The 14867-nt window shown below is 41.9% G+C and overlaps 1 protein-coding gene across 3 annotated transcripts in view; it reads left to right on the top strand.

Annotated features, from left to right (window-relative positions):
• The window catches only part of RAPGEF5 (Rap guanine nucleotide exchange factor 5), a 233892-nt gene that overhangs the window by 123381 nt on the left and 95644 nt on the right, over positions 1-14867 (top strand). For 2 of the 3 annotated variants that reach the window (XM_065939593.1, XM_065939594.1), the window contains one exon: positions 9162-9287. In XM_065939593.1, coding sequence (XP_065795665.1) covers positions 9162-9287 — 126 coding nt within the window. Of the gene's footprint in view, positions 1-8939; positions 9288-14867 lie in introns of those variants that run through there. The other variant, XM_065939595.1, reaches the window with a different exon arrangement.

Below are 14867 nucleotides of genomic sequence, written 5' to 3'. Positions count from 1 at the left end.
ATGGTGACTTCTCTATTCTAGTGTGAAAGTTCAAAGAATTAAATATATGTAATGAATGAACCCCTTATTTCATCAGTTACATTAAATCTGTGATGTATGCAGCTTCATCAGAAGAGATAGTTATGTAACAGAGGGAAAAAAGTGTTTGAGGGAAGTAAGAATCATAAATTCCCTGTAGCTCTGGTTTCTGCTGCCTTCTGTGTTCTGGAGACAATTTGGCACAATGCAATTTCACACACTCTTGGTAGAGGGTGGTGTGGTCTAGTAACACAGGTGACCCCACAGGGAGGAGGACTGGAGGAACGAATCTCCCTGAACTTGCGCTGTGAGGGACCGAAAGTCACTGGATGCGTTCCCAGGCACTGTGATGCCCCAGCATGGTGTTGAGGCCTATCCGTGTGATGCCCGGGGCATTAGTAAACCTGCCTTTACCATCACACTTCCCATCACACTTACTTTTCACTGTGACTGCTTCTTGATCCTTTCCCCAGTTATCAAAGGGTGCATTTTTTCTAGTCCATCTAGTAAAATATTTGTCATCATTTTCTTTCTCTGAAGAAATTTGAGAAAATGAATAATAAAAATGAAATTATTATTTATTAACATTTTAATTTATAATGAATTAACTTTTGAATTTTCCTGAGAAGAATTCTTACTGTTTTCTCGGTTGGAAAAAGCTACGTGCCATTTAATAATGTAATATAGCATCCCAGTCAATCAGTGTTTTATTCTGTCATTTGGGCTTTCTGTTTAAAGTAGCAAAAAAATTTTTTTCATGAATTTCTAGTCAAGATTTAATTTTTGAAGAAATGAAGCTATTATATAGTAATCAATTCTAATTTACCCACATACCCTGAATTTATGTTGAAAAGCATTGTTATTACAAAAGTGCTTTCATGAAAGGTATTCTTTTTCATCCTGGTTTTCCTTCCCCTTGAAGAGCAATTTTGGCATGATGCTTTTTCTAAGTGTTATAGAAAAGCTGATTTTTAAGGTTATGATAATGCAGGAAATGCTTCCATATATAGAACTGTGCTCGTTCACCTTATGTCATAAAGGTTGTTCATTTATCATCCTTGTAGCTTTTCCTAAGGGAATTCTGTCCACGTTTCATTTTATCCCTGAAAGAATGGACCAAACATTTTTATGACTCCATTTATAAAGGAAACAGACTTTTCATTTACATACATTTCTCTTCTCAAATACTGAAAATCATATGAATAACTTTAATTATGCATTACAGAGCTGTTTTTTTTTCCCAAAGCAGACCTTGAAATAAGGTTCTTAAATCACTCTTCTGACTGTTACACGTTAATCTTTTATTTTTTCCTGGTCTAGATTATTAGGTAAACAGTTTATAATTAATTTCACATAGATAAATTAATAGTCCTGGCATGTGAAAGTCTAGATCAAGGGCTGTTAGTTATCTTGCCTCTCTTGCCATAACAAAGCTCTCAAAATACATTAATAAATTCATGGCTTTTTTGAATTAAATCACTAAATTACAGAACTGTGAAAGGAACCCCCTGGAGAACATCTGGTTGAACATGGTATTTCCAAAGAGGACTGTCTTATAAAACTATCTAGGATATACGGGCATCTCTCCAGGCTTCAAGTTCTCTAGGGAGTGAAGAAGCTTTCATAACCCTCCTTGAAAGCCTTTTTTGATAGTTATATATGAGTGCTATTGAACTGATTGTCATGTGAAATGCATCTAGAAATTATGCAAGAGACCAGAAAATCTAGATCACAATATTCCTTTTAAAATTATAAGGTAATTTAATTATAAACATGAAAAAATTAAGTCAATCTGAAAACCCATTTTTTAAAGTAATAGCATTTTGTGTTTAAAATACATAATTTGTAAACCCAAGTATCTGGTACTGATGAAAATGTATTTCCTCAAGAAAGAAATGTCTCTAGGATCCTAAGCAAGAAGCTCAAGTTCACACAGAAGCCAAAGAAATAGTCAAGATCTCTTAACTTTCCTCTCCTCAGTCCTATCGTTTTGTTGCTGATGATATTATCAGCTATATTCTAAGGATACGTGTGGAACCCACAGACAGAAGTAAAGACTCTGTCCAAACTGGCATCTGTGGAAGCTTGGCCCAGGTGTTTGGAGCCGGTGCTGGTGAGAAGAGGGAGCAGGCTCATTCTCACTTGGCAGGTCGGTTAGCTCAAGGAGCTCTCCTCCCGTGTACCATCCCAGCCTGGCCCATCCCACTCATGCCCTCTGTTACCCCAGGCTGCCACCCCAGGGAGCAGGCAGAGATGGGGACCAATCCATCACACTGCTGAGTCAGCAGCTGTGCAGCAGGTCCAGAGCTTACAGGGTCATTAACACCCTCTCTCCTCTAGCAAGACAGTGTATCACATACTGGGAGAATGACACGGATGGAGAGAGAAGAAGTCCTAGATGGCCAGCATAAATGGACTTTCTGGATAACAGAGATACAGTCCTTTAAGTATCAAAACATTTAAAGAATGTTGATCATTTTTGTCTAGGTATTTCCCGGAATAATTTCCTTGCCTTCTTAGTATTAAAGGAAGATCCTTAATTCCACTGGTCCTCTTTTTACTCTGTGGCAGCGATTAAAAGAGCATCTTTTAAGATTGGCCCATTCGTTTAGCATTAGCTCAGGTTATGGACTCCATTAAAATTCTGACAAAGCAGTATGTCCTAAGGAGGATGACTAGAATGGTAAAAGGATCTAAAAATAAAATCAAGTGGGTCCTTACTAATGCTTGGCAGTCTGATTCTATTTTTGTTGTCCAGTTTCCTATTCTCTCAGGTCAGAAGTTGAGAAACCACAGCCTCCTGCCTGTTTTGTAAATAAAGTGTTACTGGAACACAGCTGTGCTCATTCACTTACATACTGTCCATTGCTCCTTTTGTGTTAAACTGCACGGTGGCTCAGACAGTAAAGAATCTGCCTTCTGATGCAAGAGACCCAAGTTCAATCCCTGGGTAAGGAAGATCCTCTAGAGAAGGGAATGGCATCCCTCTCCAGTATTCTTTCTTGCCTGGAGAATCCCATGGACAGAGGAGCCTAGTGGACTACAGTCTGTGGAGTTGCAAAGAGTTGGACACAACTGAGCAATTAACACTTTCACTCTCTCACTTTGGATCCTTTCACCAGAACCACACAGCTCACTGAGCCTAGAATGTTTACACTCTGGCCCTTTACAGAAAAAGGTTTGCTAACCCTTGGAACTGAAATGACTGTTACATGCTCTCTTTTGTTATGTTTCCAGCATCTTCTCAGAGTCCTTACTCTCAGCTAATTACCTGAATTGTTATTTCTGAAATCAGTTCAGTTCAGTTCATTTCAGTTGCTCAGTCGTGTCCGACTCCTTGCGACCTCATGAATCGCAGCACACCAGGCCTCCCTGTCCATCACAACTCCCGGAGTTTACTCAAACTCATCCCCATCGAGTCAGTGATGCCATCCAGCCATCTCATCCTCTATCTTCCCCTTCTCCTCTTGCTCCCAATCTCTCCCAGCATCAGAGTCTTTTCCAATGAGTCAACTCTTCACATGAGGTGGCCAAAGTATTGGAGTTTCAGCTTCAACATCAGTCCTTCCAATGAACACCCAGGACTGATCTCCTTCAGGATGGACTGGTTGGATCTCCTGGCAGTCCAAGGGACTCTCAAGAGTCTTCTCCAACACCATAGTTCAAAAGCTTCAATTTTTCGGCGCTCAGCTTTCTTCACAGTCCAACTCTCACATCCATACATGACCACTGGAAAAACCCTAGCCTTGACCAGACGGACATTTGTTGGCAAAGTAATGTCTCTGTTTTTTAATATGCTATCTAGGTTGGTCATAACTTTCCGTCCAAGAAGTAAGCATCTTTTCATTTCATGGCTGCAGTCACCATCTGCAGTGATTTTGGAGCCCAAAAAAACAAAGTCTGACACTGTTTCCACTGTCTCCCCATCTATTTTCCATGAGGTGATGGGACCAGATGCCATGATCTTAGTTTTCTGAACGTTGAGTTTTAAGCCAACTTTTTCACTCTCGTCTTTCATTTTCATCAAGAGACTTTTTAGTTCCTCTTTACTTTCTGTCATAAGGGTGGTGTCATCTGCATATCTGAGGTTATTGCTGTTTCTCCCAGCAATCTTGATTCCAGCTTTGCTTCCTCCAGCCGAACGTTTCTCATGATCTACTCTGCATATAAGTTAAATAAGCAGGGTGACAATATACAGCCTTGACGTTCTCCTTTTCCTACTTGACGTACTCCTTTTCCTACTTGACGTACTCCTTTGGAACCAGTCTGTTTTTCCATGTCCAGTTCTAACTGTTGCTTCCTGAGCTGCATACAGGTTTCTCAAGAGGCAGGTCAGGTGGTCTGGTATTCCCATCTCCTTCAGAATTTTCCACAGTTTATTGTGATCCACACAGTCAAAGGCTTTGGCATAGTCAATAAAACAGAAATAGATGTCTTTCTGGAACTCTCTTGCTTTTTCAATGATCCAGCGGATGTTGGCCATTTGATCTCTGGTTCCTCTGCCTTTTCTAAAACCAGCTTGAATATCTCGAAGTTCTTGGTTGACGTATTGCTGAAGCCTGGCTTGGAGAATTTTGAGCATTACTTTACTAGCATGTGAGATGAGTGCAATTGTGTGGTAGTTTGAGCATTCTTTGGCATTGCCTTTCTTAGGGATTGGAATGAAAACAGACCTTTTCCAGTTCTGTGGCCACTGCTGAGTTTTCCTAATTTGCTGGCATATTGAGTGCAGCACTTTCACAGCATCATCTTTCAGGATTTGAAATAGCTCAACTGGAATTCCATCACATCCAGTAGCTTTGTTAGTAGTGATGCTTTCTAAGGCCTACTTGACTTCACATTCCAGGATGTCTGGCTCTAGGTGAGTGATCACACCATTGTGATTATCTGGGTCATGAAGATCTTTTTTGTACAGTTCTTCTGTGTATTCTTGCCACCTCTTCTTAATATCTTCTGCTTCTGTTAGGTCCATATCATTTCTGTCCTTTATTGAGCCCATTTTTGCATGAAATGTTCCCTTAGTATCTCTAATTTTCTTGAAGAGATCTCTAGTCTTTCCCATTCTGTTGTTTTCCTCTATTTCTTTGCATTGATCGCTGAGGAAGTCTTTCTTATCTCTCCTGGCTATTCTTTGGAACTCTGCATTCAAATGGGAATATCTTTCCTTTTCTCCTTTGCTTTTTGTTTCTCTTCTTTTCACAGCTATTTGTAAGGCCTCTTCAGACAACCATTTTGCTTTTTTGCATTTTTTTTCCATGGGGATGGTCTTGATCCCTGTCTGCTGTACAATATCACGAACCTCCGTCCATAGTTCATCAGGCTCTCTGTCTATCAGGTCTAGTCCCTAAATCTATTTCTCACTTCTACTGTATATTCATAAGGGATTTGATTTAGGTCATACCTGAATGGTCTAGTAGTTATCCCTACTTTCTTCAGTTTAAGTCTGAATTTGGCAATAAGGAGTTCATGATCTGAGCCACAGTCAGCTCCAGGTCTTGTTTTTGCTGACTGTGTAGAGCTTCTCCATCTTTGGCTGCAAAGAATATAATCAGTCTGATTTCGATGTTGGCCATCTGGTGATGTCCATGTGTAGAGTCTTCTCTTGTGTTGTTGGAAGAGGGTGTTTGCTATGACCAGTGCATTCTCTTGGCAAAACTCTATTAGCCTTTGCCCTGCTTCATTCCGTACCCCAAGGCCAAATTTGCCTGTTACACCAGGTGTTTCTTGACTTCCTACTTTTGCATTCCAGTCCCCTATAATGAAAAGGACATCTTTTTTGGGTGTTAGTTCTAAAAGGTCTTGTAGGTCTTCATAGAACCGTTCAACTCTATTTCTGAAATAGAGGTCTTCAAAAAAGAATTTCCATATTCTTGTCACCAGATGTGCCAGCCTACCTGCACGTTCACCCCCTGTATCCTCCCCTCCGTCACAGTGAGGGGAGTATCACATGCATGTTTCTGAGAGTAGATCTTTATGCTCTCTTTCCTACTCAAGCACATGTTTCCTAAAAATGCCATCTCTCTGGCCCATGCTATCAAATTTCTCTCTACATGGGATGATGTCTAATAAAGATAAATGTGCTGGAATATCCCTTGCCTTAAACGAGCAACCAGAGCTCCCTGCAGCGTCACTTTTTAACTAGTGCCCCGTTCTTGAAATAAAACTCCTCAGAAGAGCTGTCTCTCATTCTCTGTGAAGCCCATGTGAATAAAACGTCCCCCCACCACTTTTTTCCTCCAAAAAAATAGTTATACTCAAAGTCATCAATTACTTTTGTTAAATTCAATGTCAGTTGTTTGAGCTCCTCTTGTTTGATGTTTCAGCTACACTGGATGCAGCTTTTCACTCCCTCCTCCTTGAAAACACCATCTTCACTACTCACCAGGTTCTCCTCCTAGAGCCCTCCTCATTCTCCTTTCCAGATTAGTCATCTTTGTTGTTTAGTTGCTAAGTCATGTCCAACTCTTTGTAACCCCATGGACTGTAGCCCACCAGGCTTCTCCGTCCATGAGATTCTCCAGGCAAGAATACTGCAGTGGGTTGCCATGTTCTTCTCAGGGGATCTTTCTGGGATCGAAATTGAGTCTCCAGATTCTTTACCACTGATCCACCAGGGAGGGAGGCCTCACTCTTCATCTTCCCAGCATCTAAATATTAGACTCGGTTCATGGATTTCTTCTCTTCTTTGTTTGCATGACCGCACTGGTAACCTTAGTCCTTCCTCTGGCTTAAATACCATCTACCCTGTGATGACTCCCGGCCCCAGCTTGTTCTTCTCTGGATCTCCTGACAGCCAGCCCGGCAGCTCCGCATGGGTGTCTTAATAGGCATGTCCCATACCAGACTGCCCCCCCCCCCCAAAGTCTCCCAATCTCAGGAGCTGACAGCCCCTACCCTTCTAGTCACTCAGGCCAAATATCATGAAGACAACCATTTCTGCTGGTCCTACCTTTGAAATAGATCCAGAATCTAACCACTTCCGACCATCTCTGCCACTGCCATTTCTTCTTCCAAACCAATTCTTGTCTGAAGAGCAATCTTAATTGGCCTTGTAGCTTCAACTGCTCTTCCCCACTTAACAGTGTTTCCTCAACCCAGAAGATGGATTGATCCTGTTAAAAGATAAGTTGGATCATTCCAGTCCTATGTTCAAAACATGTCAAAGTCTTCTCCATCTTGTTCAGAAAAAGAGTGTAAACCTGTTGCACGTCCTGTACGAAGCTACACATCCTGGTCCAGCATCTCCTCTCTGAACTGCCCCACAGGTCTCCCCTCAGCAGCTCCGCTGCAGCCCTGATGTGCTCTTCCCTCATCCTGGGACATGCTGAACACTCCCAGACCTCGGGGCCGCTAAGCTTCTGTTCCTCTGCCGGGAACGTCCTTCACTCCTCTTCGGTCTCCTCTCAGATGTCAACCAACCAATCCTTCTCTGTCTCTTACCCTCCTTTCTTTTCCTTCTTATCACATACCACCATCTGATTTTTCATATCTGTCTGTTAATGTAATCCACATCTCCTATTTAACGTAAGCCACATGACATGTGACTTGGTGTTTATTGTTATTCACCACTGTATTCTTAGAACCTGTAATAGATCTTGGTGCATGGTTGTTCCAATAAAATCAGTTGAGTGAGTGACTGACTGACTGAGTGAATGAATAAAATAGGAAGCTAGGGGAATATACATGAGGAATGCAAAAAGGAGGACATCATAGGTATTGGTATTTAAATATTTAGAAGATCGTCATATTGGATAAAAAGTAGACACACTTTCAGTTGCTTTAAAGGGCAGTGCTAGTACTCATGGATTGAAGTTTAGTGGTTTCAGAATTTTGTCTAGCGTGATAAGGGGCTTTCCAGTACTTCTGGTTCTCCAGCACTGCACAGCCTGTCTTAAGATAAACTGAGATCCTTGTCTAAGGAAACCCTGGATACAAACTGGAAGACCACTTGTGAAGCATGCAGTAAAAATAAGTCCCTGACTTTGGTGGAGAAATTCCACCTGCCATTCCAGGGGAATCTGACTTGGGCCACTTCTGGTTTTTTTGTTTGTTTGTTTCCTTCCGATTTGTTGGAGAAAATGATAGATGAGGAGCTGTCCCTGCCCTTAGGAATAACTACTCAGTCACTGCTTTGCATGGACGGTTCCATTTTTCTGATGCCCACTCAAAAAATTGTGGGTCTCCAGTACAGACTGTTAAGACCCTAAGGTTGTGATCACTTGCTGCCCCTTTCTCTGTATTTGGTCACATTGCTGGGTCCATTCAAATCCTGTAGATTGTAAAGGGTAAAACGAGGATTTGATAGTTTTGGCCATTCCTGCCAGGAGTAACTTCAGATTTCTTTTTAGGTCATTTCCTCATATATCAGTGTGAACCATTTTTGAAAGAATTTGAGTAGAAACTGTTCAGAGCGTGTGTTAACAATGAACATTTTTTTTCTTATCAAAATCCTAGATTCTTTTTCATATTATCATCATTTCTTGGTACTTGGGTATAATGAAAAATATGGTACTTTGTGGACCATTTCTAAACTCTGAGTATATTTGAAGTTTTCTCTTTGCAGTTGATTTTTAATAACTTTCTACCATATTTCAGGCAACATTGGAGGTGTTTTACTGATATTGCCCCACAGTAACTTTTTAGTTTTGAAAGAAAAGAATTTCTTGTGCTTTTCTTGTGAACTGTATATTTGTACATGGAATGAGCTGGTGGAGCTAAGGAGTTAGGAGGTTGTGCACTGTTATTTTTAGTACTCTATCACTTCACCCTGATTGCCGGAGTAGTTCCTGGCTAACTTTCCCATGAGTTTTTAACCTCTTGCTGGGCTTATGTAACAGGAAACAGGCTGTCAGGAACAAATAGTGGCATATCAGGAGCACCCTTTAGCAGCAAATGATTCAGTTCGCTCTGCCTTTCCCTCTCTCAAAGTAGACTGATAAATGATCTCCACTTGAGTCTTTCGGTGCGGCATTCCTAGGTTAAGTTTCAGTTTTGGAGAGGCAGAATTTTTTTACCAAGACCATGATTCAATCCAGGCGACAAGAGAAGATGAGTTTATTATAAGGTGAACTATTCAAGTGAGCAGTGTCATGTCCTGGGACTGTGGATTTAAGTATATCTTTGCTTTTTCTCCAACTCTTAAGGCTGGCATGATGTGCAAACTTCAGGAGAGAGATGATGTCGGGCGAATTGAACTGGTCCAGAAGCTGGCAAGAGAAAACTGTCAGTTTTTGCAGACGGACAAAAAAGAACAGGAGAAATCTGAACACGTAAGCACTTTTCCTCTTGGGAATGCAGGTTTGAGGGGGTGGAAAGTGTTTCTGCCTGGTTGTATGTTTGAAGGGAAGAATATTTTATTTTAAATTCTTTGGGCTTGGGGTTTTTTTTTCCCCCCTCCAAAAGCATGCTTTCTAGTAAAAGAGAATGGCAACTGCTCTAATTTTCTAGGCCAGTGGTTTATGACACTGGATTTAGAAGCAGTCTCTTCACAGAAGTAGATCGTGTAGAAATATAAGAATGCACAGGAGCACAAGTGAATGCTTGTCTATTTGATAGCTTCCAGGCTTGACTTGGGGAGTTTCACCCCATCAGAAACTCTGTGAAGTATGAATTCTAAAAGAACATTCTGATGTACTTTTATGTTGAGCCCAGGGGGTGGATCTAGTTATCAAGCAAATAAGTCCTAACTCAAGAAGTAGGTGAGAACAGAGGAACAGATTCTAGATGCTTAGACCCAGCGGCAGAGTCAGAAGGGCGTTTTCCCAGTATTTCATGAACACTTGTGTTCCAACAAGAGTTATATTGTTTAGATGCAGTTAGACTGGAGGGAAGGGACGCTTTGCTCCGTTGCCTGAAAGCAGTTATTCAGCCTGAGCCTCAGAACCAAGAACGCTGCGGTCATGCTGGGGAGACAACGGGGCCACTCACTTCGGCTCCACATTGTTGTCTGTTGACTTCGTGTTGTTGTTTGTAAGGCCTCACCCTCCATGCTGAGCCTTCCAGGATTGCTCATGAAGGGGAAAATTCCCCCGTGTGTATGAACGTGTCTTTTCTCTGACTTTTAATCTTTGCTGAAATTTTGTTTTCAAACTTTTGCAAGGGAGCAGAATTGGTTCATGCTCGTTCTGCTCCAAGACCATCAATGCAAACGCCAGGGATTGACGGAGCGGGAGAGGAGGTGAGAGGTCCCAGGATGGTAGGCTGTTCCATTTGATCACGTAACACATTTATAGCAGTGTGGCACCGAGTCAGTAGCTATCAACGTCTCAAGGGGGAGAACAATTAGGCAGTTTCAGAGCCTGCAGTGGCAGTTATCTCAGAGGTGACTGTTGGCTGTAAGTTTGAGTGGACGTCTCAGGAGCCTTCACCTCAGTGGGTACTACTTAAGGAACTTTCTTGTGTTGTTAAAAACACTCCAGAGGTTGACTATATGGAAGACTGACTCCTAACCTCTTCTGCATCCATAGAATATCCCAGTGCATGTCTTAAATTTCTCAAAACAATGTTCCTTTTGATTCATCTTAGTTAGAAGAGCAGTCATTTTCATATGCTATATTTTACCGATTTCAGGGTGTTCTCCCCTCCTTCCTCCACACACATCTTAGAATTTCTGAAATCAGGATGAGTCTTAACAGTTGATGATATGAAAATATGCCCTAGTTTAATTGGGAGCATTTCTCTTCCCTAGTGGTCCTTAAAAAGGATGACGTATTATACAATGGAGAAGGAAATGGCAACCCACTCCAGTATTCTTACCTGGAAAATCCCATGGACAGAGGAGCCTGGGACAGTTCATAGGGTTGCAAAGTCAGACAAAACTGAGTGACGGAGCACACATTATACAAGGGATTGTATATTCGATTCAGTGGATCAGTAACAACCTGAGGGGAGAGAGAGATCTTTTAAAATCAAACCAATAGAGGAACCCTTCCCCCTTCCCCAAGGTCAGAAATCACCAGCCTTAGGCCATAGACAGCTTTATGCTTAATAAAAAGCTACCTGTGTTGCCTTTGCCTTATTAGTTTAATCCAGAATATTATAGTTACAGTTAAAGAGAATATAATACTCTCCAAATACATAGTAACAAATCTGAAAGTGCAGTTGTTAATGACTTTGACCATGAGATGGAAATTTAGTGGTGGAAGGTTTGCGACTCTGCTTACGGTTGTGTACTCACTGTTTACTCACTCACTCTTTAAACCTTCATTTTAAGATGGTAAAAAAGAACACTATGGTTTTTTACTTCTTGCATGAATGTTGTAATATGGATGCATTAAGAGTTCTGAAGATTGTGTCCTTCTGAGGGGAAAGATGATGTATAAATAAATAGTGGAATGATGGCCTTTTCTGTTTAGACTCTTCCTGCTGAAGCTGACAGTCAGGAAAGGTGAATGTGAAGGATCTTGCTTCCTTCATGATAAATATGAGCTTGGTCTTTCTGTGATCTCCCTCCTTCAAGCTGACACCAGCTGAGCTCTCACGGCTGAGACTTGCACAGTGCACCCCCAAATGGAGCCGTTGACACTGGAGGCTCCCTGCACCTTTTGCAGTTGTTTGTTAGGAATAAAAACCACCCGCTGGATTATTTCACTCTTCTGTCTTAAGCACTCGATATAGCAATCCCTTTGCTTGCCCACTGAATTCAGTGTCCATGAGCTGGTTGCAGCATTTTCATTTTTCCTGCCCTCACTTTCTTTTCAGCATCAGTCATCTGTTCTTGTCTATGAAAACACACAGAATTTACAGAGGAAACTGCAATTTACTTAATGTAAACTTACTTCTGCAGTTTCCTACTCTTGCAACAATAACAATTATGACCAAACCCTAGAGTTACATACAAATTTCCTTTCTTTTGTGATTCTCAAATGCTTCAACTACCTCATCTACCATTCCTGAGCCAAAATTATTTAAGTGGACAGTGGTAAAATTTGAGTTTATTTTATTTTATTTTATTTATTTATTTAAAATTTGAGTTTAGAATCTCAGATGCCTAGTGAGTCATTCTTTTTAGTGAACGACTTTGCTTCTCCAGTCCCAGTAAGCCATGTCCCTCTTTGTACATAAGCATTCAAAAGAGAAAGCTACTTTAAGGTACTACTGCCCAGAGATAGACATGAATTTGATAGAATAAGGCTTTTGTTGCTGGTGCATCTTGTTACAAATTGAAGGGGCTTTGAGATTTCTGAGTAAGCACATCTAATATCTTCTTAAACTGGTAAATGCCATGATTAAAAATGGATGCAATTAGAGAAATGCTTCACTCTGTGCTTTTGCCAGGGTGTTTCTGAAGTTTAAAAAAGTTAAATGTATAATTATCACAAGTTTCTCAGGAAGCACTTACTTTTCCTAATTTCTGTTAACAGGCTGTAGGCAAAATTAGCCAGCACTCATTCCTAAGTGTTGAAAATTATGTGAGAACTTTAAGAAGGGGACAGAAAGGGCTCTTTCTTATAAACATTATGAGAGTGAGCTTATTATTTGGTTATTAATTCTTTAAAGAAATTGCCTCTTATGTAGGCACCGTATTTTCTAGTCTTATTTCTATGATTATATCCATAGAGGAAGGGGCATATGTTACCAAATAGGAACTTTTGAGCTTGACCTGGAAGGATGACTAAAGTCATAGAAGGGCAGGGCAGGGAAGAGCATTTAAGACAGAGGGACCGTCAGGAAGGTGTGTGAGTTGAGCCTTGGCAGTTCTTGGGAAAGGAGTTGGGGTGGGGTGGGCTGTGAGGGAAGGTAGAATTCGGTTGTGAAAGACCTGGCAACCCGCTCTAAGCAGTTTAGACTTGCTTTTCTGGCCAAGGAAAGCCATCAAAGAAGGGAAGCGGCATAATGAGATGTGGGCTTTGTAAGATCCCTCTGGCATTGGTTTAGAGGAAAAATTGAGTGAGGAAGAGGGAAACGCTGGAGAAAACCCTTAGAAAGATATTGTTGTGAGTCAGGTGAGAGATGTAAGTCTGATCCAGGGTGGCAACTCTGGGAAGTGAGAAGGTCACAGATGGTGGGTGAGCCGTTTAGGTGGTAAACTTGGCAGTATTGGATGACTGGTGATGGGAGGATGTGTGTGCTAATTTATACTAAGCAATTTTGAAGTTTGTACTACAGTTTCCTGGTATAGACATGAGAAAGTTGTCTTCATCTCCAGAATGGTTGGTCCCTTTTCCCAAAACGCTCTGTAGCCGTTCAGCTTGCCTTGTCCTGCAGTTGCTTCAGGTGTCTGAGATAGATGCTGCAGCACAGTCTTTATGTCATCAGCAAATCATCAGATGGGTTTCTGGCTAGCAGTAGGGAGGCTGCTTCTTCTGAGACCCAGGTACTTGGACGATAGCTTAAGCATAGGGAATCTCTGGTAACCTCAAAATGAACTGAATTATTTGGCCAGGGCTTTGGCATTGGTTGCAGTGATGTGTGTACCTCCTTCAGAGCTGACTGTGATTTTAGAGGTGTTCTCCTGATCCATTTAGTCTGAGTTGGTGTTTCTATACTGTTATTCTGGAATATCCTTGGTCGCTTATTCATTCAGTGCATCTTTATTCAAGCTAATGTTGTAGTGGATCCAGAATAACTATGCTGGTTCCTCCCTGAAGGAGTGTAGTTCCGTTGTGGAGAGGAGATACAGACACACGTAACAGTACTGTGAGGAGACAGTGGTAATAATCCACAGCGAGATCCATGGGTGTCACAGCAAGACTTTTCACCTGGGCAGACAGGACTCTTTCTCATGGCAGAGGTAGAGTTTGATGTGGGCCTTGAAGTAGGTTTGAAGTTGGATTTATACAATCCAAACTGAAGAAAAGCATTTCCGGCAGAGAGAGGAGCATTAGAAAATACAGAAGGCGTTTTTTGTTTTTTCCTTGAAATTGAAACCACTCTGTGTCACCACCAGAGCACCGAGAGTGGGGCTGAGGAAGATGGTGGCAAAGATTTAGGAGAAGGAAAAGTGAGAAACAAGATCGGGGCCAGGCTGTGGAGGATTTCGAGGGCTGACACGTTTCACTTCATTCTACAAATAATGAAGAGCCATTGACTTGTTTTGTTAGTTTTCATCAAAAAGAAGGATGAGGGAATGATATTATTTCAGCGTGATGGGTCAGAAAGCTGAGGCTGGTGGGTGACCAAGCAGAGCTGGGCCAAGTGGCAACTCGAGTCCGACTGCCCCTGGTCACCTGCTCGCCCAGCCGTCAACCCCGGAGGGAGCCCGGTGTGCGGACCGGAAGCCGAGGTGACGGGGTGCTCCTGAGGAAGAGCGACCAGGACGGCGGCCCTGGGGGAAAGACAGAACGATGATGTACTGAAAGGATGGTGGTGGTGAAGTGTGGGAAGGAAGAAAGAAAAGGGATGCTTAGGTACAAGCTTATTTTGAGTTCTAACTTAATTTTTTAAAGTGTATAGACAGCTCACATTTAGTATCTGTGAAGCAGCTGGATTGAAGAACAGCTCTAGATGTGGGTGCTGTGTTCTGCCATACCATTGCGCTGTTTACTGGAAAACTGAAACTCAGCTTTTCCTGAAATGTTGTTTATGCTTCATAGTGTATTATCTTGTAGAAGAGGAGTAGCAACAAGCAGCTCCTATACTTGACCTCCCAATTTCCAAACTGCAGACACGAAAGTCTATAAAACGTACGTGGAAGCCGTGCCTAGCGATGCTTGCTTTCCATGGGACCCTGTCTGTATCCCTCCCTCTCCCCACCCCGCTTTCTTTAGTTCCTTTGTTAAGTCTGGGGACCCACCCTACTTCCTTCCCCTTTTCTAATTCACTCGTGAAATATGGGTGGGAAGGAGGTTTTACACATTCTGAAACCGAATCTTGGCAGGGTCTGCTGCCAGGCTGGGGTCCCTATCTCT

This window comes from Muntiacus reevesi, chromosome 6, assembly GCF_963930625.1.
Source record: "Muntiacus reevesi chromosome 6, mMunRee1.1, whole genome shotgun sequence".
In the NCBI taxonomy this organism is placed as follows: domain Eukaryota; kingdom Metazoa; phylum Chordata; class Mammalia; order Artiodactyla; family Cervidae; genus Muntiacus; species Muntiacus reevesi.
The sequence above is the reverse complement of the archived record's forward strand: the minus strand, read 5'-3'. Positions and strand labels throughout refer to the sequence as shown.